Here is a 25,711-nt window from a genome sequence, read left to right as displayed (position 1 = left end):
ATCAGAATCTGGCGGTGTCAAAAGTCTGCATAATCGGAGGGCATGTGTGACTAAATGTAAGGATGTGAAGGAGGCGAGGAGTGTATGTAAGGACAGAAGAGTGTGGCGTTCTATTCTCTCCGTCTACCCCTGCGGTAAAACGGCGTGATGGTAGTAGTAGTAGTAGATTAATTAAAAATAGTAACTGGTTACATGACACTTAAGTTTGGTTTATCAGGAATGAATGTAAGAGACATTTAACAATAAATAACTATTCCGTAAACAGAGCCTGGCGGGTGCGGGGTGCAGGGAAGTAGGTGCACTTGACTTGCACCCAGAAGGGCGTCGTCGCGTGGACCAATGTTTAGTTATCGAGGGTTAAATTTATTGAGACTATCATTTTAAAACATTGTGTTGCGGAACGCATCGGACCACGTGTCATGATGGATTTTAAGAAATAGTGGTATTTACCCGGTGAAACTTAATTAAACATTAAAAAAATTGTAAACATTAAAAAGTAAAAAAAAGCTGATTTCGGGCGGTAAAAATAAAATCCGGAGCGGATATGACCACCAAGAGAGATCGGTCTTCGTAACACATTTTATCGGTGATCTGAATTCGCTAACCTACATCATTATCAAATACAGATATTGCATATATTTTTCTCGACATCTCAAATCGGATGAAGAAAATATGCAAGTCTGGGTGTTAACAGGGTTCATGACTTCTCATAGGCCGGTTAAGCGATCACCATTGATTGACAACCACATTACTCTACCTTTTTATTAAATTTTATACATACTCCTTAAAATTTTGGAACTTTTAAATAAATTATTAATTGTGATCATGTGTGACTCTATATACAAATGGCCAACATAGATGGCTCTTGTGAACTCACATGTACAGCGTCTATATACGTGGTATTTCAGGCGTTTCCCTGTGTGTAAAATAATCCTGTTAGGATCTTGCATACGTCTAAATAAAAGGGTCTCTGATAAACAAAATCTTTTCCGATCCCACCATAGATGGCCCCAGTAAAGTCACATGTACAGCGTCATAAGATTAATGGCATATGTAGCAGTTCCAAAAATTTGAGTAGCGTGGTTGTCAACCACGGGTAGAATGGTGAATGTTGCACGCGTGTAAAGTGATCGTTTAACCAGCCTTTGACCAGATCGCGAGCCCTGTTAATATACCGAGAAGTTCATATTCTTCTTCATCTATGTTGAGATATCATACGAAAGTAAAAAATAGCTCCGAAAATGGAGTAAGCCCAGATTTGCGAACAAGTATTTGGACACACTCAAAACGCTGTAAAGATGCTATGATTTGTAAAATGACACAGTTGAATAAGTAGGATTAAAAAAATATCTATACGGGCGAATGTACCCGGCATAGTTAGGAGAGCTTCTGCCTGTAGCGGACGTTCTGGCGCTTGATCCTCTCGATGGCCCTCTTGAGGCGCATGTTCTTCCTCTCGTTCTCCAGCAGCCTCTTCCTGAGGATGAGGGCCGCCTCGCTGTACCTGCCGTCGCTGCCGTCCCGCAGCATCTCTTCGGAGGAATCGGAAGAATTGCCTGCGAAAAAATATAAATTCAGCACTCTGCGGTTTGCTCACACAATGCGTTCAAGTCACAATACCAGGTGGCCGCTAATATATGAACACATTTCGGAAGGGTGTTTTTTACGCCATTTGATCATTGTGAACATATAGTTTAGACCTTAACCAAGAGATTGGTATCATTTTTAGATAGTTGTTAAAGTTTAAAAATTTAATAAAATGTATTAAAAATAAATATCAAGCCACTTATTGAACATTTTACTGTGCCACATATATTTTTAGGTAAAACCTGAATGTATTTTCTCCATTTCATTCAAAAATATTTAGTATATTTAAAAAAATAATTAAACAATACCCTTTCTTCAAAATGCAAAAACAACACTTTCTGCCCTGTAGCGGGTAAATATTAAGTTAAAAATATACCGCTTTTGCTGGGATGTAGCACATTTTCTAGGCATTCCGAAAATATGCACAATGAAAATTGACGATTTTTGATGTTGTTGAAAGGAGTGAGCGATATATATATTATACACACTGTTGTCGGGCGGTTTTTTTTATCGATCCCGATCCTAATTAGTTGTTCCCTAGAATTTTCCTTCTATTACCAGGTACAGGAAACTCGCCTATCTCAACACGTGACCAATCAATCCATCTGGCACATCTCTTCCAGATCTCAAGTTCTATATATATATGTATATATGCTGGGAACAAAGTGAATGGTGCACTGAAATCAGTTATAGCAAATAAAAACCAATCAGCGGAAGCTAAACTGGCAGTGCACAACGGAGTCCTGGTTCCAACTCTAATGTATGGAAGTGAAACATGGAGTTGGCGAAAGAAGGATGAAAGTAGACTGAATGCAGTCGAAATGCGATCTCTCAGAAGAATGTGTAACAAAACGATGTATGATAGATGTGCGAATAGTAAAATAAGGAAGGAATGCAAAGCTGAGATAAGCATTATCGATAAAATTAAGAAAGGTGTGTTGAGATGGTTTGGACATGTAGAACGAATGAGTGAGGAAAGAACGGTAAAACAAATTTATGAGGTGAATGTTAGCGGGAAAAGAAGCAGAGGAAGACCAAGAAAAACATGGCACAATCAGGTATGCCAAATACTTGAAAGTGGTCAGGTTAGGAGTCGTAACAATCGGCGGGTATGTATGAGGAGATGCATGAACGTGGAAGAGGCGAAGAATGTTTGCAAGGACAGAGTGGTGTGGCGCTCTATTCTCTCTGCCTACGGCGGCGTGATGGCCTGAAGCGGCGTGATGGTTAGTTAGTTAGTTTTATAAATAAATAAATATATATATATATATATATATATATATATATATATATATATATATATATATATACATTCTTGGATTATTTGTAGTACCTCGTCGTTTGAGATGTGGTCTCTCCAGGATATCCCGAGCATTCTTCTATAGATCCACATCTCCAACGCATTCAGCCTATACTTACCTCTTTTATAAAAAAAAATTTAAAAGTTAAAAAGCTCACCTTCCTGCATCGCTCTGATGTTATACTCATCCTCGCTGGCGTGCGAATCATCATCGCAATCTGAGGAGTTGGAAGTATCCTCGTACTCCGATATGCTCGCTGACGAAGAAGGGGACTGGATGTTCTTCGAAGGGATCGCCTCTCTCTTAAGGCTGGAAAATAGTCCAATATTGGCTACAGTTCATAGTGGTAAATGATTAATTCAACCAAGTCCTTAGTTTGCCCCTATAGTGTAGTGATGAGCACATTTGGATACGATGTTGGAGGTCCGAGGTTCGATTCCCAGGACGGTCAAAATATTAAAAAGGGAACAAACAAAAAACGCATAAAAATATGATTTTCAATTATTTTCTCTCGGCTACCGTTCTGGAGGTCCCGGGTTCGATTTTCAAGGGGGGTATAATAAATATAAGTGATTTTTTCACTGTAATATTTATTCAATATTACCCTGAAGCGGAAGGCTGATCACCTTTCCTTCATGTGTAAACGATCAAGATAACACTGCGTTTATGACGCAGTGCCCTATGCACCATTGGGTGCGGATAAGGGTTTTTTTTTATTTTTTTTATGCAGCTTTTAATTGGACCAGTTATTTTATTCAAAATGTTTTTAATGAATGATGAATGTTGCACGAGTGTAAGGTGATCACTAACCAGCCAACCATATTCTTCATCATGTTGAAATGTCAAAAAAATAATTGTAAAAATAAATTGCAGCTCAATTTTTTTTAACCCAGAAACATTTGACGTAATTAATACCATCTACGTACTGTAAAATTAAGTTTTTCTCAAAATTATTCTAAGGTTTTGAACAAAAAAAAGAGTTTTGCAAGTTTTGGAGTTATAAAAATGCTAATAATATTTTTTAATGTTTTCTTTTCTAAAAAAAAAATCTAATTTCAATATACAGTGGAACCTCATATAACGGGTTCAGTGCTGCAGAACAGCGTTTATTATTTAATATAATTTTGTACTTAAGTTATTATTATTAAAACCCTTATCCGCACCCCAATGGTGCATAGGGCACTGTGTCTTATAAACCCAGTGTTATCATGATCGTTTTACTTATGAAGGAAAGGTGATCAGCCCTCCGCTTCAGGTACCAGTCCAGGGTAATATTGAATAAATATTACAGTGAAAAAATCACTTATATTTATTTGACCCCCCCCCTGAGAAGCGAACTCGGGACCTCCAGAACGGTAGCCGAGCGTGCTGACCATTACACTACGGAGGCGGACAAACGCGGACTTAAGTTATACATATTTATATATATATATATATATATATATATATATATATATATATATATATATATATATATATATATATATATATATATATATATATATATATATATATATATATATATATATATATATATATATATATATATATATATATTTATTTTTATTATTTTTTTATTGGACACTGTCTATCCTCACTAGGTATTTGGAGATACCTGTTCTGAGGTAGGCAGGGTATGCTTATTCTTTTTATAATACAGCTTTATATATTTTTAATGATAATATAAAAGTGGTAAGACTGAAATAATACGAAATAATTATTATAAAATAATTATAAGTAAAACATTGTTCCCATAGAAAAAAATGTAAAATACGATAACCCTTTCCATGCTGAAATGCCGAAAGAACACTTAAGTATTTATATATTCTTTTAAAAATCGTTTACTCAAATAAAATTACTTATTTATTGTTAAGGAATGTAACAACTTGGGAAAAAATTGATTTAATATATATGCCATAAAATATCTGTCGGGCTGTGGTCTCGTGGTTAGTGTCGCGGACTCTTAAGTTGGAGTTTCTCAGTTCGAACCCACTCTACCACAATTTGATACCTATTTCTAATAATGAGCCGCTTCGGCTCGCAGAAATAGTATGAAATTGAAATATTTGTGTAAATAATAAAAACACAAATATTTCTCTTTTTTTAAATTAAAAAATATATATATGACAAAGAATTAATCCTTTTTAACTAGAAAACCGTCGGTTTTTGCTGACGCTTCAAAATTCGGCAAAATTGTGTCACAGCATTTTCATTTAGTATCAGCATTATCATTTTGAATTTGAACGACAGAGATCTCAGTCTAAATGAGGATATTTTGATGACAAAATGACAAAATGACGACCTACCCTTTGCTCTTGTCCAAGGGATTCAGGAAGTCTTCATCCTTGAAGTGCTCCGAGCAGATTCTGTTCCGGGAATGGAGCTTCTTGGTGCCGTGGTGCCGGAACATGTCCGATACTTCGGCTCGGTTGCACCTCTTGACCCAGATGTAGCATCTGAAAACGGAAACAGCAGTGACGATGAATGGGACAGAGGGCATTCTGTAGCTGCTCGCTGAGACTGCTCCCGGAAAATGTGAGACCATTCTAGATCATCTTCTCGGTGCATTGTGGCCTAACATGGGTTGTGGTACCGTGGTTAGTGTCGCGGACTCTTAAGTCAGAGTTTCTCGGTTCGAACTCACTCTACCACAATTTGATACCTATTTCGAATATAAGCCGCTCAGGCTCGCAGAAAAAGTACGAAATTAAAATGTTTGTGTGAATAATAAAAACACAAATATTACTCTTTAAAATTTTTACTATAAATATCAGAGTGAAAAATCACTTTTATTTATTTGACTCCCCCATTGTATCAGATGTCCGTTATATCAAGGTTTTGGTGTAATATTTAACCTGTTAACCGGGCGGTCCGCTGTCCAATTCCGCAACTTGTAACGGGCACGAATACTGATTCACTCCGTGCCTTAAATTCATGTCGAGACATGTATGGATGACTAATACCTTTGTTGTTCGTTATATATAATATAATAAACATATATTTCAAGGACGTATTCATATGTCCTACCCGTATCCGATATTGTTTGCGTTGGACGTATTTATGCGTCCCGCCCGGTTAACAGGTTAAAATCATCAAAAATGAATAAATGGATAGTACAATAGTATGGAATAAAGCATACCTCTCCAGGTCTTTAGGGAAGCTGAAGAAATCCGGTGCATTGTCTTGGGATGAGGAGCTCTGGCACGGGAAGACGGAACATTTCAACACCTTATCGCTACTCTAAAACAAAAACAAAAATTACACATATATATATATATATATATATATATATATATATATATATATATATATATATATATATATATATATATATATATATATAATAATAATAATAATAATAATATAAATAATAAAACCCTTATCCGCACCCCAATGGTGCATAGGGCACTGTGTCTTATAAACGCAGTGTTATCATGATCGTTTTACACATGAAGGAAAGGTGATCAGTCCTCTACTTCAGGTACCAGTCCATGGTAATATTGAATAAATATTACAGTGAAAAAATTACTTATATTTATTTTTACCCCCCCTGGGAATCGAACCCGGGACCTCCAGAACGGTAGCCGAGCGTGCTGACCATTACACTACGGAGGCGGACAAAATATATATATATATAAACGGTCTATTTTGCGTTAATACAATCGATTCTGCAGTATGGAGTTATAGGCTGGGGAGGAGCTTATAGGACAAATTTTTCTAGAGCTTATAGGAAAAATAATTCTTAAAAAGCCCAGAACTTACCCTTCAAAACTAGTATTCAAAGAACTTAATGTACCAACAATTGAAGAAATTTTTAATAAAGCCTCCATCTTACAAACTTTTAAATAAAAACTACTGAAGTACAATTTTCACGTAAACCTAGATTTTCTAATAATTTAATAGTGCACAGATGTAGAACAATAGCAGAGTTAAACCATTATACGTACGTAGGTAATTATTTTTAAAAAAAATTTTAACTTCCTGAAAACTTAGAATCTATAGAAAATTATCAAATCTTTAAAAACTAAAATAAAATAAAAACATTTAAGACTCACCCCTACCTAGATTCCATTCCAAAGAATATTATTGTATTTTTAATTTACTTATGTGTTTTTAACTTTCATTTTAATTTACTTTGTTAAATTTACTTTTTAAAAATATAATAATAATTGTAAAACGAACTCCCTCTCTAAACGTAAGTATTTACTTTATTAGAGAGGTAGAAACGTTATATTTAAAATGTATTGTATATTAACCACCTATTTTGTATTATTTAAATATGTGTTTTGAAAAAAAAAACATTTTTCAATGAAAAAAAAATATATATATGTATATACTCAAGCAACACCAAACAGATATTTAACATATCGCTCACTCCTTTCAAGAATGTCATAAATCAAAAAATGTCAATTTGCAGTTGTGCATGTTTTCGGAATGCCTAGAAAATGTACAATATCCCAGCAAAGGCGGCATATTTTTAACTTAATATTTACCCGCTACAGGGCAGAAAGTATTGTTTTTGCATTTTGAAGAAAAGGTAGTGTTAATTTTTTTTTAAAAATATACTAAATATTTTTCAAATGGAGAAAAAACCTTCAGGTTTTACCCAATAGATCTGTTGCACAGTAAAAAGTTCAATAAGTGGCTTGATATTTATTTTTAATATATTGTATTATATTTTTAAACTTTCAAAACGTTCTCCTGAAAAATCTAGTTTTTGATTTATGACGTTCTTGAAAGGAGTGAGCGATATAATAAAAAATCAATATAAAAAAAAAAATTAACACATTTCATTACACACGACTAGTTTCGAAAACTACTGTTGTTTTCATCTACAGGTGAACACAACTAAGTTTGGAGTAAGGTCCTTACAATATATTTCATATACCCAAGCTAACCTGCTGCCTGACATGCATAAAATAGAACCCAGTCCAAAATGAATGAACTGAAAAATACTACATGGAAAGATATTTGTGTAAATGATTAGTTATATTTTCTCACTTAATTATTTTAAACATATCGCTCACTCCTTTCAAGAACGTCACAAATCAAAAAAGATTTTTCAGGAGAACGTTTTAAAAGTTTAAAAACATAACACAATGTATAAAAAATAAATATCAAGCCACTTATTGAACTTTTTACTGTGCAACAGATCTTTTTCGATAAACCTGAAGGCTTTTTCTCCATTTGAAAAATATTTAGTACATTTAAAAAAAATATTAAACAATGCCTTTTCTTCAAAATGCAAAAACAACACTTTCTGCCCTGTAGCGGGTAAATATTAAGTTTAAAATATGCCACTTTTGCTGGGATATAGTACATCTTCAGGGCATTCCGAAAACATGCACAACTGAAAATCAACGATTTTTTATTTATGACGTTCTTGAAAGGAGTGAGCGATATTTCTTACTTATGTTTTTTGATATGCCTATTTACTATCCCCTTTTATTGTTTTAAATTTTGCCCTGTGTTAGCATTGTTTAATTTTTTATCTTTTTTTTTAAACTTTCTTATTGGAGTCTCAGTCTCATGTCCCAAAATGAGAAATGGAAATTACTCATCGGGAATATTATATATATATATATTAATTATTTATTATTTATTAATTGAACGGCTAATGCCTTTAACATAATACATATGTATATAGAGTATGTAATATAAAAATACAATAATGAATTATGAACTAATAGAGAAACAAAAAGTCTTAAACATGAAATAATAATAAAATAACAAATAGTAAGCACTGGTAAATACACGTCTCCTTCACACACTATCAGCGAGCAGCGAGAGAGAGTGAAACGCAACGTTTACATTTATCTATTATAACATGGAGAAGAAATGCTGAGAAAGTACAGATTTCAAGGTGGATAACAATATATTAAATAAATCATGTATGTTATATGTTTTGAATTATATATATATATATATATATATATATATATATATATATATATCGTCCGCCTCCGTAGTGTAATGGTCAGCATGCTCGGCTACCGTTCTGGAGGTCCCAGGTTCGATTCCCAAGGGGGGTAAAATAAATATAAGTGATTTTTTCACTGTCATATTTATTCAATATTACCCTGGACTGGTACCTGAAGCGGAGGGCTGATCACCTTTCCTTCATGTGTAAACGATCAAGATAACACTGCGTTTATATGACGCAGTGCCCTATGCACCATTGGGGTGCGGATAAGGGTTTTATTATTATTATTATATATGTATATATATATATTATTTTACATAACAAACTATATAACAAATTATTATTTAAAATCCCTTTGTTTTGGCTTTTATTACGCTACGATGATGAATTGCACAAAGCTTAATTTATCATTAAAAGTTTTATCTTTACTACGCAGGGTGACACCAACTAATCTCCAAACTTGTGTACATATTACATATTGATTCGTCCGGTGAATACGGGTGCATTTGATTGCGCAATGCATCTGTTATCTAACGTTTGACGCGTTTAAACAATAAATAATCATTTTAAAAAAACTAATTTTTTGTCAGTAAAATCCAATAAAAAAAAACAGTTAAAAAAAACAAAAGACATCACGCCGAAAGAAAAAAGAACATGTATTTTTCAAATCCGGCTGTCAAAAAATCGTACAATTTGAAATAAGTAGGTACCTAAATAATAATAATAAAGTAGGTAGGTATAGGAAATATGATTTAATTCAAAATTATGATTATCATGGTTGTTGATCGAGAGATATTATATAAAAAACAATTGCGCAACTTACTGGTAAAGAGACTGCCGCGTCGGCCATCGTCGTGAAAAACTCTAAATTCTACTTAAACACAGTAAATATAGAGGATTATTTCAGCTCAACACGGTGTAGCTGTCATTACAACAACGGAATGATCATTACATCACAGTTCAATACGTAACAGCCCGACGTTACTTTTTAAAACACAGTCTATACTCGCGAATTCACATTTATTATGAAGTCGTTGTTACGTAAATTATTGTGTTATATTATAGGTACTTCATTTTTCACCGGGTGAGAAATATCAGCCATACGTGATGAAGATCACAATACGTCAAACTGCTGCGCGACGGGGGGTTATTGTCATGTAATAAATGTCGAATGTCAGAATCAATAAGATGAGATACGTCCATTAAAATGTTTTTAAAGATTATTTTCAACTTTCAACTTCAGAAAAACAGGCAAAAGTCAACACAAAGCGGGGATCATTAGTTTAGATGCAGACGGCCGACTCCTCCAAACACCCGCGGTCGAATGCGACGACTTACGTCTGTGGTGAATATAAAAACCGGCGGCCAAAATTGCTAAGTTCATGGCTAACATTGAATTGCATAAATTCGTGCTTCGAGGTTTTTTGTGTAACTCTAAACATAAGGAGCAAACTCTCTTTCGAATAGGAATAGGCTATAAAACATAATAAGTGGAACATAATAAGTGGCGTTGCATAAGCCGTAGGTAAATTTCAAAGTTACTTGGATGTTAAGTAATTTAAATAAATACTTTTGAAGTTAAAGTCAAAAAGGAACTTGTGCAACAAAAAGTGGTGTTGCATAAGCCGTAGTTAGATTTCAGAGTCACTTGGACGAAGTAATTGCAAAAATCGTAAACAATAATATTATTGAAATACTTTTGATTTCTTTTATTTTTAAGTCAATTGTTATTTTAATGCAAATTATAAATTCAATATAACATGATCATAAAATAAATACAACAAAACAGCTAATTTATCATCCATTTGTTTTGATTTCTACACTTTAAAAAAGTTAAACCACGGCTGCTTACGCCATAAACGTGACATTTATGAAAAGTAATTCACTGGTGGTCTCTTAGCTCCACCCGTACTCAGTTACATTTATACCCTTTTTACATATTTTTCACTCGGTTCGTCGGCCCCACATTTTGCCTATTCTGTATTCTGAATACGAAATTTATTGTCTATTTCTATAGAAGTTCACTCATCACTTGGACTTCTATCCACTTTTGCACATTTTTGTCTATTATCAGTTTAACAAAAGTCAAAGTTACGGTTTGAAGAGATATTAACGGTTTTTAAATTTACCCCCCCTTTACCATAGAAAATTTTAAAAGATTCGAAAACAGAACAGAATATAGTTGTATTAACAGCAATAAAAAATATTTTCAGAGATACGCATTAAAAATGTGACGGATAATATTATCGTTTAAATCAATGTTTTTTTAATGTAAAAAAAACAATGAAGGCAATTTCTTATGGATGTTGATTTAAATAAATCAATTTGATTTGATTGCCATCGGCAAATGGAATGTGGGACATAATTTTCTCACTTTTCTACTGTTTACGTAATTATGCCAATTATGGCATTCATAAAATGATTTAAATAATCGAAAAATTCGATTGTACAGATTAGTCGTAGCTTCTTTCAAATAAATAAATAAAATAAAATAACAAATAGAAAACAAAATGGAGGCTGCGATTAGAAAAATACATCTTACCTCAAAAAGAGAAATTTATCGAAATATTCATCAATGTGACTTGAGGAAATATATCATTGATATATACGGATCCAAGACCATTGCATATTTACAGGTTTTAAGAAATAATGCAATGTAGATGTTCAATAATGGGCAGAATGGTGAACGTCATACAATTGTATAAAGCGATCGCTCAAGCCAGCCGAATGCTAGGTTGTAAGCCCAGGAATGCTTATCGTATGAAAGGGAAGAACGATATATGATTCAGATCAAGTTGAGACACCTTTAAATTATTGTTGTTTATTTGTTTAAAAAAATATTTATTTATTTTTATATCTAATCGTAGTAACACCTTGATTCTATTTTACAAAGGCAAGGTGATTAGTTCTGCGCTCCAAATTCACAAATTCATGGGTATTCTTCTTCTTCTGTGCATTTCAGGTCCCCCTGACGTCAACCATCACTTCAGAGTAATTTTCATTATTTTAGGCAGCTTTAAACAGCGCCTCGACGGATCTAATCCCCTTCCAACCTCGTATATTCCGGAGAGATTCATGTTCAGAGGAGTGGAATATGTTTGTTGGTATCCAGATGACGTAATGGGGCTCAGAATGAAGGATATATCGGCTATATAGTAAATAAAATAGAAGAGGGTATCAGGTAGCTTAGGGGAGGAAACAAATATTCCGCACAAAGAACTTAAAACGTATATCTGTGGTTTAATGTTGATGTTTGTATTTTCTATAATGTCATTTAATTTTTCACTATCTGTAAGTTACATAACTTTTGCGTTTGAATGCAATAATTATCGAGCTACCGTTTCAAATCATTTGTGACATTTGTAATACACCGCATAACTATAACATCTTTTATTAATTATTTTAAACACTTATTTTCTCTAAAATAATTAGTTTTTATTACAATAACATGTATGAAAAAATGTTTGAACCCATCTAGAAAACAAATTATCCATCGAAGCTTTGAAAAGGAACGAATAAAAACATTTTTACTGTGCGTCTCTTTCACTCTTGAGCACAAGCACTCAAGTTACTATCGCGATACGCGGCGCGAGCGAGATGCAGATATATTTTCTCTGATTTCAGCAAAAATATCCGGTTTCATTTTAATTTCACTTGGTAAATACCAATATGTATTTATTAAAATATATTGTGACACTTGTTTTATTGCATTCCGCATCATCTACAAACATCGTGGATGGATAAAAATGAATAGATATTACAACAAAGTGGTAAAATGAATATCATTTTATCACCTTTATGATAGGATCGTTCAGGAAAATTTCCACAGATGGCGGTAGTATAAAGAATTAAGCTCGACGATCTTGTAAAATGACAGATTTGAGGTTGCTGGTTTATTATTGATATTTTGTGAGATCGATGTGGTTATGTGAACGAATCTTATATTTAACAAACTGTGCTTTGTGAAAAATAGATATATCTATTTGTGATTGCTGTAGAAATAACATATATAAATTACTTTGTGGAAAATCATTGTAAGACAGAAATATTGTTAAAACGAAAATATTGGAAAGGAATGTAAGGCTGAACTAGGGATAGTTAAAAATATTATGAAGAGTTCTTGAAGGTGGTATGGACATGTGGAGCGAATGTATAACGAGAGAATGACTTGGATGTATTAAAAACGAACATATTAGAAAGGAACGTAAGGCTGAACTAAGGATAATTGAAAATATTAAAAAGAGTACTTTAAGGTGGTATGGACATGTGGAGCGAATGGATAGCGAGAGCATTATTGAGAAAGTATATTTGGCAAAGGAGACGGCCGAAAAAGACTTGGCACGATCAGATCAATCAGAACCTAAAATCTGGTGGTGTCAAAAGTCTGCGTAATAAGAGGGATGTGAAGGAAGCTAAGAGTGTTTGGACAGAAGAATGTGGCGTTCCCTCTTCTCTGCCTACCCCTGCAGAGAAACATTACTTAGGACTTATTAAATAAAAAATAAAAAAATACTTTTAAAAATATGTATTTACATAAAATTAAACAACCAAAAGCCGAGACTAGTCGAAACACACAAACAACTTATAATAAATATAATTCAAGTACATAATTTCTTTTAAAATCTTTGGGTTTTAAAAAGTACAAATTAAATGGAATATAATATTCCCAAATTCTTTTATATTTAATCTAGTAACTACATCTCCATACAAAAAAGAAAGGTATTAAATTCCAGCTCAAACTATTGATAACAGTCGACCCGATGATGGAATGGTTATTATGAATGTGCTGACCATTACACTACGGAGGCGGACAGACAAACAATTAATTCATAAATTAAAATTGAGTTTTACAAATGAAATGCCGAATCGATAAATTAAAATGGGATTTGTGAACACTGATATTTAAAAATAGGGTCTTATCACATTTTCTTATCAGCAAATATATATATATATATATTTTAAATTCAAAATTATCGGTACAATATTTAGCAAAGATTAAACTATCCGTATTCAATATCCCAGAAGGAGGTATGATCCAAATGCCGCTATTACGAGCTCGTAGAATGTTAATTTTCTAGTTTTAAAAGGCACCGCAGTGTAATCGTATAGACGCCTGACTGCCAACCCTGTATTATTTATCAGTTGAACTAATGTGTAAAGGCAACTAGCCGTAACTCAAGTTGCGGCTGTTTGGCGTAACACGGCCCAAAGCATTCTTATACCTGGCCTCTGTCATATACAATCACAGATTTCGCTCTATCTCTTTCCTTTACCGAGATATTCATTATCCAAATAGCCGCAAAATTGTATTAATTTGATACATGTGTTGGCAAAAAGCATCATTTTAAGTTAACTATAACTCGTTTATCTGAAAACTACTGTTTTTAAATTGCGGCTATTTGCCTTTGCACATTAGTGAACCCCATGACAATTTGCCAATTGAATCCATTTATTACTTGCCAGTTGATCCCCAAACCTGTATAATCCTTATTTACTAGTGGAATCTTATGATATCATAATTTGTCAATTGAACCCCATGACATTTTGCCAATTAAATCCCTGTACTACTTGCCAGTTGAACTCCATCATTATTTACCAATCCTATGATAATTTGTTAGTTGAACCCCATGACAAACTGTTAATTAAAACCCCCTATTACTTGCTAGTTGAACCCATCATTATTTAAAAGTTGGACCCTAAAACCAATTCACTAGTTCAACGATTATTTTACAGTTGGGCCCTATAACTATTTGTTAGTTGAACACCATGATAATTTGCCAGTTCAATTTACAATTTGACAGTTGAACCCCATGAATATTTGTAGTTGAACCCCATGACAATTAGACTGTTGCATCGCACGATTAAGCTAATCAAAATGACTATTTGACAATTGAACCCCATTTTGTCTATTTGTATATTGAGCCCCTACGGTCTTTACACCCTTCATTTGTGACTATATTTAAATAAAAATATATGTGATCGTAATTCTTAGATTATCTTCTACGAAATGCTAACATTATTATTAAAAATATTTTTTTCCTTAATAAAATATAGGTATTCATATTTTGGTAGAGCTTTAATTTTGGTCCACAGAGTGTGATGATGACACTTATGCCTCTGTCTCCGCATTCATGTCGGCTTCGATTTCTTCTGGAGTTCTTAGATCGATGGCGAATTTCTTCTTTATGGTAGATATCTTGGTCTCGCCTTCGCCGTCTGTGGAATAACACAAGGGCATGTTAAATCGCGTCATATTCCTCGTCATCAATCGTCAGCATTCGTCATCAATCGTCATCATTCGTCATCATTCGTCATCATTCGTCATCATTCGTCATCATTCGTCATCATTCGTCATCATTCGTCATCATTCGTCATCGATCGTCATCGATCGTCATCGATGGTCACGATCGTCATAAATTGTAATCAATCGCCACCAGACGTTATCAGTCGTCATCTTTAGTCATCAATCGTCATCAATCGTCAATGATCGTCATCGATCTTCACAACTCGTCATCAATCATCTTTAACTCTTCGCTGCATCGTGTTTCAAATTTGTTACATAGCCAAAAGTTAGTGCTGAAACACATAAAGGATAACCATTACATGATGTTTCAAATTTGATACATTAGTATTTTCTTGATTTTTCTTTGTTAAAAGTGTTTCATTCTTTTTTATTATGTTTCATCTAATATTTAGAGTAAGATACTATAGAATTTTTATTATTGTTTAAAATGAAAAAAAGTTATGCAACGAAGGGTTAATCGTCATCAATCGTCATCACTCGTCATTAATCATCATCAATCGTTATCAACCTGTCATTCCTGTCAACCTTGTCATTACTGTCAACCCGGTTACCATGTCAACCCAGTTCATCCTGTCAATCCGGTTACCATGTCAACCCAGTTACTATGTTAACCCATTAACTATGTAAATCAACCCATGTCAACCTTGTTACCATGTCAATTATATTACCATGTCAACCCAGTCAAACCCTGTCAATCCTGTCAACTCAGTCTAAAATGTCATCCCTGTCCACCCAGTCAAGTCAAATACTTGGCTTGGTCATGTCAGGAACCGGAATAATCGGCTGATACGTATGAGGAGATGCACGAATGTGTAAGAAGCGAAGAATGTTTGCAAAGACAGAGCGGTGTGGCGTTCTGTTCTCTCTGCCTACACCTTTTGTGTAATGGTTGGTTAGTTAGTTAAAAATAAGTACCTTATTATATAGCGTCTACAAAACATTTCATAATTGCATTGACCTTTGAACGAGTGATTAAAAGATTTCATATGTGTATTGCATATTAACTAATGCTAAAAGATTTAAAACCAATTTGTCAGCATTTAAAAGTAGCATTATGCAATGTTATTTAAGTACTGTTATAATTAAGCAATGCTTTGGTTCTCTTATCAAACACAAATGTTGTAATGTGTAAATTAATTCTAAAATGCTGTAGCACTCAATTTTTGAATGTCCCAAGGAGTGTCAGACTACTCCCTGAATGGGAGAACAGTGTACGGTAGATGTACCTGCAGTGCAGAGTGTAAGGGAGCACTGCCTGCAGAATGGAGGTCAGACTACTCCCTGAATGGTAGAACAGTGTACGGTAGATGTACCTGCAGTGCAGAGTGTAAGGGAGCACTGCCCGCAGAATGGAGATCAGACTACTCCCTGAATGGTAGAACAGTGTACGGTAGATGTACCTGCAGTGCAGAGTGTAAGGGAGCACTGCCCGCAGAATTGAGGTCAGACTACTCCCTGAATGGTAGAACAGTGTACGGTAGATGTACCTGCAGTGCAGAGTGTAAGGGAGCACTGCCCGCAGAATTGAGGTCAGACTACTCCCTGAATGGTAGAACAGTGTACGGTAGATGTACCTGCAGTCGGAACAAGTGCAGAGTATAAGGGAGCATATTAAAACTTACCTGGAACATTTCCTTGTTTTTCTTTAACTGTTCGGGAATATTCTTGAAACGCGGCTGCCAAGGCGTAGGTCAGACCTCTGGCGGCACTTCTGGAAGGGAAATTAATGAATAATATTAATAACTTGTTAAGGATATTAGGAAAAGGGTGAAATGCCACAACTGAGAAATAAACAGGGGGGAAAGAAAATACTGGGAGAGTTTGCAAAGATAGAGCTGTAAAAATGTTTTAATCTCTCGGCTCGTTTGGTTTGTGACCTTAAATAACCTGGATCAGTGAACTGTCACTTGGTTCGTGACCTCAAACTACCTGGATTAGTAAAACTGTTACTTGATTCGTGACCTTTAACTATGCGGATTAGAACTGTCACTTGATTCGTGACATAAAACTATATGGATCAATAGAACTGTCACTTGGTTTATGACCTTAAATTATCTGGATTAGTAGAACTGTTACTTGGTTCGTGACCTAAAACTATATGGATTAGTAGAACTGTCACTAGGTTCGTAACGTGAATAGTAGAATTAGTACAACTGTCACTTAGGTCGTGACTTATAAAATTACCTGGATCAGTAGAACTGTCGTGATCTAAGATTACCTTGATTAGTAGAACTGTCACTTGGTTCGTAACCTGATAGTTAAACTAGTAGAACTGTCACTTAAATCACCTGGATCAGTAGAACTGTCACTAGGGTCGTGACCTAAGATTACCTGGACTCGCACACGAACGCGTGACAGTTGAAGGGATTCAGCCCCTTGGCCGACTCCTTGACGACTATCATGGAGAAAACCCTCGTGTACACCAGGTCCTGAACCCCGTAGGATATGGAGTCTATGGGGAAGTCGGCCGACAAGGTCTGGTCCTGATTCTTTCCACTCAGGCTGCCTATGGATCGCAGCTGTACTCCGTCAGTGGAAATAATCAATTTTACAATCGGTAGAATCTGACCTAAAAAAATAAAAATATTTTTTTTTATTTACTTATTTAACCCAAGATAACTAAACTGTATTTGTAGATACATAGTAACTAAACATTCGTCAGGCGGACTACGCAATTAAAAACGTGAAAATTATCAAAAGTATTTATTGAAAACAGTAACTGGTTACATGACACTTAAGTTCGGTTTATTAGGAATGAATGTAAGAGACATTTAACAATAAATCAGTATTCCGTAAACAGAGCCTGGCGGGTGCGGGGTGCAGGGAAGTAGGTGCACTTGACTTGCACCCAGAAGGGCGTCGTCGCGTGGACGAATGTTTAGTTATCTAGGGTAAATATAGTTGTATGCCCCATTGACTGCACATGTTAAAACTATTACCTAAGTACCTAGAATTGTTTAGCTATAAAAGTGCCGTCAGTCCATTTAGTTTTCACGTCCGTTTGAAAATGCCATAGCTAGGCGAAACAATTGTCACAAAAATGATTTTTATGTGTTTTTTAACAATAAAATACAACTTAGTAGACTCAAAAAATCTGTATTTAATTTAACATTTAATACACAAATTATTGTATACAGTATATCGCTCACTCCTTTCAAGAACGTCATAAATCAAAAAACTCGATTTTTCAGGAGAACGTTTTTAAAGTTTAAAAATATAATGCAATGCATTAAAAATAAATATCAAGCCAATTACTGAACTTTTTACTGTGCAACAGATCTTTTTAAGTAAAACCTGAAGTTTTTTTCTCCATTTGAAAAATATTTTGTTTATTTTAAAAAATAATTAAACAATGCCTTTTCTTCAAAATGCAAAAACAACACTTTCTGCCCTGTGGCGGGTAAATATTAAGTTAAAAATATGCCGCTTCTGCTGGGATATAGTCAATTTTCTGGGAATTCCGAAAACATGCATAACTGAAAATTTACGAATTTTGATTTATGACGTTCTTGAAAGGAGTGAGCGATATGTGTTTACATGTATGTACAGTATTGAACAGATTAATTGAAACATAACTTTTTTTGTTGTATTTTCGTAAAAAGTTTTGTAAAATCTTTTGTTTATTAGTTATATCGCAAATTAATATTTAATATGATCTCATTTGGGCTCAAATCAATGATTTAACTCTTCTTGGCATGTATTATATAAGGTTTTGACACGTGGATGCCATTTTTTCGTCTCGATACCATACCTGAATTATGGACAATATGAGTTTCTCCACCGTAGTGCAATCAATTTTGGAGAGCCGATTCTTACAGATTGCAGATAGATTTTCAATTAGATTTATGTCTGGCAAAATTATCGACCAGTCCAACACAGTTCATTGTTTTTGTGTGAAATTTTTCATATTTTTTTTGGATTTTTGGCAGGGGGTTAAATCCTGCTGAAATATTCCATTACCATTTGACATTGGTTTTTGTATCTCTTGTAGTATCTTTTCCAGTAGAATTGGGTGACACTTCTAGCTATTCATCATCTCAGTCTCTGAAAGAAGCAGCCCTGGTCCATAATACGAGGAGCACCCTTAAAACATTTTTTAGAGGGTGTTGAAAATACGAAAAAAAAGTTTTGTTTCAGTTTATCTGTTCGATACTGTATGTAGTTAACAAATAAATGATTATAAAAAAGGCAAAAGGGGATGAAACTCACCTGGGGGTAGACTTTTAGCTGCGGAAACCATGTTGTCGACAGGTCTTCTCGTGTGTTTGATGCCCCAAAGTCCTCCAGCATCGTGTTGACCCAAATATTTCACCTAGAACGAAGAATAAAGAAGATGATAAAAGGGTGATGATGAGATTTTTTTTGACATCTCAACATTTATGAATATGGATGTCTGGGCATTTACGGGGCTTAAAGGCTGTCATAGGCTGTTTTAATAAAAATAATTTTTATTTTATTTTTTATTTGCGTTAACGACAGCAACGTATGTAAAAAAAAAATCATTAAAAAATATACATTAAACAAGACAATTATATTATTTTTTGACATTTCATCAAAGATGAAAAAGAATATCGAAGAAGTTCGCTCATATTACATTTAATATAAACTGTTTTTTACATTTAATTTACATCATACATATATATATATATATATATATATATATATATATATATATATATATATATATATATATATATATATATATATATATATATTGTATATATATATATATATATATATATATATATATATATATATATATATATATATATATATATATATATTTATATATATATATATATATATATATATATATATATTTATATATATATATATATATATATTTATATATATATATATATATATATATATTTATATATATATATATATATATATATATATATATATATATATATATATATATATATATGTATATATATATATGTATATATATATATATATATATATATTTATATATATATATATATATATATATATATATATATATATATATATATATATATATATATATATATATATATATATATATATATATATATATATATATATATATATATATATATATATATGTATATATATATATATATATATATATATATATATATATATATATATATATATATAAATATATATATATATATATATATATATATATATAAATTTTTTTGTCCGCCTCCGTAGTGTAATGGTCAGCACACTCGGCTACCGTTCTGGAGGTCCCGGGTTCGATTCCCAAGGGGGGTAAAATAAATATATGTGAATTTTTCACTGTCATATTTATTCAATATTACCCTGGACTGGTACCTGAAGCGGAGGGCTGATCACCCTTCCTTCATGTGTAAACGATCAAGATAACACTGCGTTTATATGACGCAGTGCCCTATGCACCATTGGGGTGCGGATAAGGGTTTTTATTATTATAAAAGGGTGATGATTAGTTTTTTTTTGACATCTCAACATATATGAATATGGAAGTCTGGGCATTTACGGGGCTTGTAGGCTGTCATAGGCTGTTATTATTATTATTATTATTATATTTAACTTTTGTAGAACAAAACATTAAAAGATATACATTAAACAAGACAATTAAATTATTTTTTGACATTTCATCAAAGATTTAAAAAAATAACGAAGAAGTTCGCTTATATTACATCAAATACAAACTGTTTTTAACACTTGATTGACATCATATATATATATTTACATCTTCCTACAGCAAACAAAACATTCATTTTTTTATTTTTTCAGACTCTTTTCATTCTTCGTACATTCAGGCATCTCATCATACATTTTAAAACCCTTATGCATTACACAATTTTGCGACACTGTTGACAAAAATGGCAGTCTTATTTTATTTACAATATTTTGTGTGTTCAAATACTTGTTCACAAAATGTAGATTATCTCCAATTAGAGGTATCTGTAATTGGAGATTATCCAGATTTTGTGAACAAGTATTTGGACACACTCAAAATGCTGTAAATAAATTATCTGGTCAAATTATAAGCTTAAATAATAAAAATGAAAATGATATTTTCTGGCGTATCTCATGAGTGTGATTATAATCCAGGATTCGGACCTAACATACTAATAAAAGAGTTTCTTCTCAGCAAAAAGCTTCTTTTCATCTCACCAATAGATGTCTCTAGTGAAGTTCTAGTGATTCAAGAATAATGTTTCAAAATTGGTTCATACATATAGAACTTCCAAGAATATGAGTAGTGTGGTTGTCAATAAGGGGTAGAATTGGTGAATGTTACAGTGTGTAAAGTGACCACTTAAACTAGCCTATGACGGTCGTCAGCCCCGTAAATACCCAGACTTCCATATTCTTCTTCTTCTTTGATGAGATGTCAAAAAATAATATATTATTTTATCCTTATTTCTAGTACTATGTTCATAAACTTTTTATTTTATCTCTTTTTTATGTGTCCATTTCTATTTTTTTTATAATCAATATATTTTTATTGATTATCATTCATGATTGGCCAGCCCTGATGGATGCACAGGTATTTGTACCTGCGGAAGTGTCAGACCGGAAGTATCCGTCACGGCTCGTGCCCGGGCGACATTGCCCGACCATTGAGTTCCGTGACGACACTCTGTTTGTTCGAGCAATACTCGGTATTGAAAGTCGTTTGAAAATGCCATAACTAGGCGAAACAATTGTCACAAAATCTATTTTTAAGTTTTTTTTAACAATAAAATACAATATAATTTATATTTGAAGCAGTAACTTTGTGATTTTCCATTTTATAATTAACCCTTTCCGGACTCCCAAAATTAAAAAAAAATCATTTACATTCCAATTGGAAAAATATATTTTGTCCTCTGCTCCACATCAGCTGTCCAATTTTAAAACACAGTAAGGGACATTTTTTTGTAGTACGTTTTTTTTGCATTTTTGGACTAAGTAGAATCTACTTAGTCCAAAAATGCAATAAAAACATGCTACAAAAAAAATGTCCCTTACTGTGTTTTGAGTTTGGACAGCCGACATACTGCTGTAATAGATACGAGTGACAAAAATGTAGGCTAGGAATTTAAATAAATAATTCTTATGATGAAAAAATGTCGAATATAATCCAACATGGAACCTAAGAGGAAAAAATCAATGTCGAATGAGATTCGACATTGGACCAGTAAGGGTTAAAATGTCACTTTGTTTTAAAATCACTATGAATATTTTATTATAACCTAATTATAGTGTCTACCGGTTTCGAAGCTAACCGCTTCTGTATCAAGACTGATTAATACTTAAGTATGAATTATTTTATTAAAAAGACTACGTTCTTACCTTGAATTTTTAATTCAATCTCAAGAATCGCATTTCGACTGCTGTTGAAATGCGATCCATCAGACGAATGGGCTGCAAAACGATGTGTGATAGATATTCGAATGGTGATACAAGGAAATAATACAAGGCTGAGATAAGCATTATGGCGTGGACATGAAAATAAGAAAATCATAGCTAAATTGGAGGAAATCAACACATTTTTAATTTAAGTTTTACTTAGTTATTAAATCAGTCCGCCTCCGTAGTGCAATGGTCAGCACGCTACCGTTCTGAAGGTCCCGGGTTCGATTCTCAGGGGGGGGATCAAATAAATATAGGTGATTTTTTCACTCAAATATTTATTCAATATTACCCTGGACTGGTACCTGAATCGGAGGGCTGATCACCTTTCCTTCATGTGTTAACACGATCAAGATAACGCTGCGTTTATACGATGCAGTGCCCTATGCACCATCGGGGTGCGGGTAAGGGTTTGAGATAGTTATTTAAACTTGAATTAAAAATGGATAGATTTTACCACAAAGTGACTGCCGAATTGATTAATGATATAATCTCAACTGGAGGAAAAAATCACTACTGAGCGCTGGTTCCAACCCTAACGTACGAAAATAAAAGAATAACATACCTGGAAGTCGATGGGCAGATCATCGATGGTAACGACGTCACTTTTTTCTGTCATTTTAAATATTTATTTCTCCTTCAATATATCACCGTCTTTCACTCATAACACTAGATTTTAATAGTTCACTTTTTTTATATTACTTCAATTTTCACTGCTATAATTGAACAAACTATATTATTTTTTTGACATCTCATCAAAGACGAAGAACAAATTGAAGTCTGGTCATTTACGGGGCTGACGACCGTCATAGGCTGGTTTGATTTACCACTTTATACACGCGTGACATTCACCAATTCTCCTTTTTTTTTCATCTCACCAATAGATGTCTCGAGCGAAGTTCTAATGATTCAAGAACAATGTTTCAAAATTGGTTCATATATATGGAACTTTCAAAGAATTTTAATAGTGTGGTCGTTTAATAATGTGTAGAATTGGTGAATGTTACACGTGTGCAAAGTGATCACTTAAACCAGCCTATGACGGTCGTCAGCCCCGTGAATGCCCAGACATCCATATTCTTCTTCATCTTTGATGAGATGTCAAAAAAATTGAAAAATGAAAATGAAAAATAACTCCTATATATATATATATACTATATAAAGGAGTTATCTTTTATATTTATATATATATATATATATATATATATATATATATATATATATATATATATATATATATATATATATATATATATATATATATATATATATATATATATATATATATATATATATATATATATATATATATATATATATATATATATATATATATATATATATATATATATATATATATATATATATATATATATATATATATATATATATATATATATATATATATATATATATATATATATATATATATATATATATATATATATATATATATATATATATATATATATATATATATATATATTGTATATATAATCATATCACGCTATGAAATTTCTCTGGATGTATGACGTGTTATCTTAAACGCCAAGGTTATCGGTCTTACTCAGACATGCAGTGGAATCAAACCAAAAGATAAGGATCACATTTATTTTAATCTCGAAATCTTTACTAAGTAGTATATATTTTAAGTAATATAATTTAATAATAACGTTATTTCAATTTAATTAAAAATTGAGTGATAAATATTTCTTGTTTAGAAGTCACTAAGGCAAATGGTAACAGAAATTTTCTTCTTCATCTATGTAGAGACGTCAATAAAAAAGAACATTATTTAAATAATTCATAAGTGGAGCAAATCCGGAATCTGTCAACAAAAATTTCTTCACACTCCTACTTGACTTTTTTCATATTTTTTTCTACTAAAGCAGGGTAGGCACTGTTAATGTGTCTATATGGAGAGAGCGCCACTGCTTTTAGTCATGTTTTTGTACTCTTGTACTGTAATAATGGGAACCACATGTAATTTATCGGCTTATAACAATACGACACCATTTTGCTCGGTAATTGACTTTCTTAAGCCTACTATTACAGACGTGTATTATATAGGCTGTTTTTATTTAGAGGTAGGCAAATTCAAATTTCCCGTAATAAATTGATGGTGGCAGCCGCCGTGTGGCATGTTGCGCCATTTTGTTGACACCACAGCTCTGTCACATCAATGCCATTCAACTGAGGTACGAAGAAGTCAGTAATCATGGTTCTGTAGCGCTTTCCATTGACCGTAACATTCTGGCCGGCGTCGTCTTTAAAGCAATATGAGCCAATGATTCCACCTGCCCATAAAGCACACCAAACAGTGACTTTAAATGGATGTAAGGGTGTCTAGACAAAGGCTTCTGGGTTTTCTCTACTCTCAATTCCGCTTATTGCCATTTAACCTAAAATGTGCCTCATCGGTGAACAAAATTTTGCGTTAAAAAAGAGGATCAAGCTGAATATTGTTTTTGGCCCATTCACCGAACCTACGACGCGCATAATAGTTATTCAATCTATTAATGTTGAAAAAAAAGTCCGCCTCCGTAGTGTAATGGTCAGCACGCTTGCCTACCGTACTGGAGGTCCCGGTTTCGATTCCCAGGGGGGGTCAAATAAATATTTCACTCTAATATTTATTCAATATTATCCAGAGGGCTGATCACCTTTCCTTCACGTGTTAACGATCAAGATAACAGTGCGTTTACATAATGCAGTGCCCTATGCACCGTTGGGGTGCGGATAAGGGTTTGAAGATGAAGAATGGTGATGTGGCTAAACGTACTGGCTACAAATCAACTGTCAACTGTCAATATGACAGTCTGTAGAAACAATGTTGCCAGTGTAAAAACCAAACCTCTTAAAAAACACCCTATACATATTAAAGTACACTTACTTAAATATGTACCTTTGCTAACGAGGCAATACCGAACTCATTTGTATGTAAATTTTCCATATTTCTTTTATGTCTCGGTACGTACATGACATTTTTCTTTTCTTTTCAATGTACACGGCTGTGCAGCAAGAGTGTGCGATGACTGTTACGATAATTTAATACTGGATGATGATAGTTTAAAAAAAGTAGGTATTTTAATTAAAAGGTATACTCAAAGTGATCATTCAAGTTTTAATGCCAGGGTTAAAGTCACATGAGCATTCTGTAATCCTTTGTAGTCGATTTAATATTTTGTTCTACATGGAGAGCGTCTTCGGAGTCGTTAT

At 33.1% G+C, this 25,711-nt stretch overlaps 2 protein-coding genes across 6 annotated transcripts in view; both read right to left on the bottom strand.

Moving 5' to 3' along the window:
- Positions 1-769: 769 nt before the first annotated feature.
- LOC148301418 (uncharacterized) lies at positions 770-10,139 on the bottom strand. The gene is made up of 5 exons (XM_088273291.1): positions 9,635-10,139; positions 6,028-6,128; positions 5,195-5,344; positions 3,046-3,197; positions 770-1,556 (listed from the first exon to the last, which is right to left on the bottom strand). Exons 1-5 carry the CDS (start codon positions 9,659-9,661, stop codon positions 1,378-1,380), a joined length of 609 nt encoding a protein of 202 aa, XP_088129417.1. The 5' UTR covers positions 9,662-10,139; the 3' UTR covers positions 770-1,377.
- A 3,228-nt stretch (positions 10,140-13,367) lies between these two features.
- LOC148301407 (low density lipoprotein receptor adapter protein 1-like) overlaps positions 13,368-25,711 on the bottom strand; it is a 291,630-nt gene continuing 279,286 nt past the window's right edge. For 4 of the 5 annotated variants that reach the window (XM_088273354.1, XM_088273351.1, XM_088273353.1 and 1 more), the window contains exons 2-6: positions 23,058-23,208; positions 19,325-19,427; positions 17,447-17,684; positions 16,738-16,826; positions 13,368-15,027 (exon numbers count right to left, since the gene is read on the bottom strand). In XM_088273354.1, coding sequence (XP_088129480.1) covers positions 14,921-15,027; positions 16,738-16,826; positions 17,447-17,684; positions 19,325-19,427; positions 23,058-23,111 — 591 coding nt within the window. In that variant the 5' untranslated portion in view covers positions 23,112-23,208 and the 3' untranslated portion in view covers positions 13,368-14,920. The remainder of the gene's footprint in view (positions 15,028-16,737; positions 16,827-17,446; positions 17,685-19,324; positions 19,428-23,057; positions 23,209-25,711) is intronic. The other variant, XM_088273352.1, reaches the window with a different exon arrangement.

This window comes from Brachycentrus maculatus, unplaced genomic scaffold (assembly GCF_059751285.1).
Source record: "Brachycentrus maculatus isolate JH-2025_06_01 unplaced genomic scaffold, ASM5975128v1 h1tg000566l, whole genome shotgun sequence".
Classification (NCBI taxonomy): Eukaryota; Metazoa; Arthropoda; class Insecta; order Trichoptera; family Brachycentridae; genus Brachycentrus; species Brachycentrus maculatus.
The sequence above is the reverse complement of the archived record's forward strand: the minus strand, read 5'-3'. Positions and strand labels throughout refer to the sequence as shown.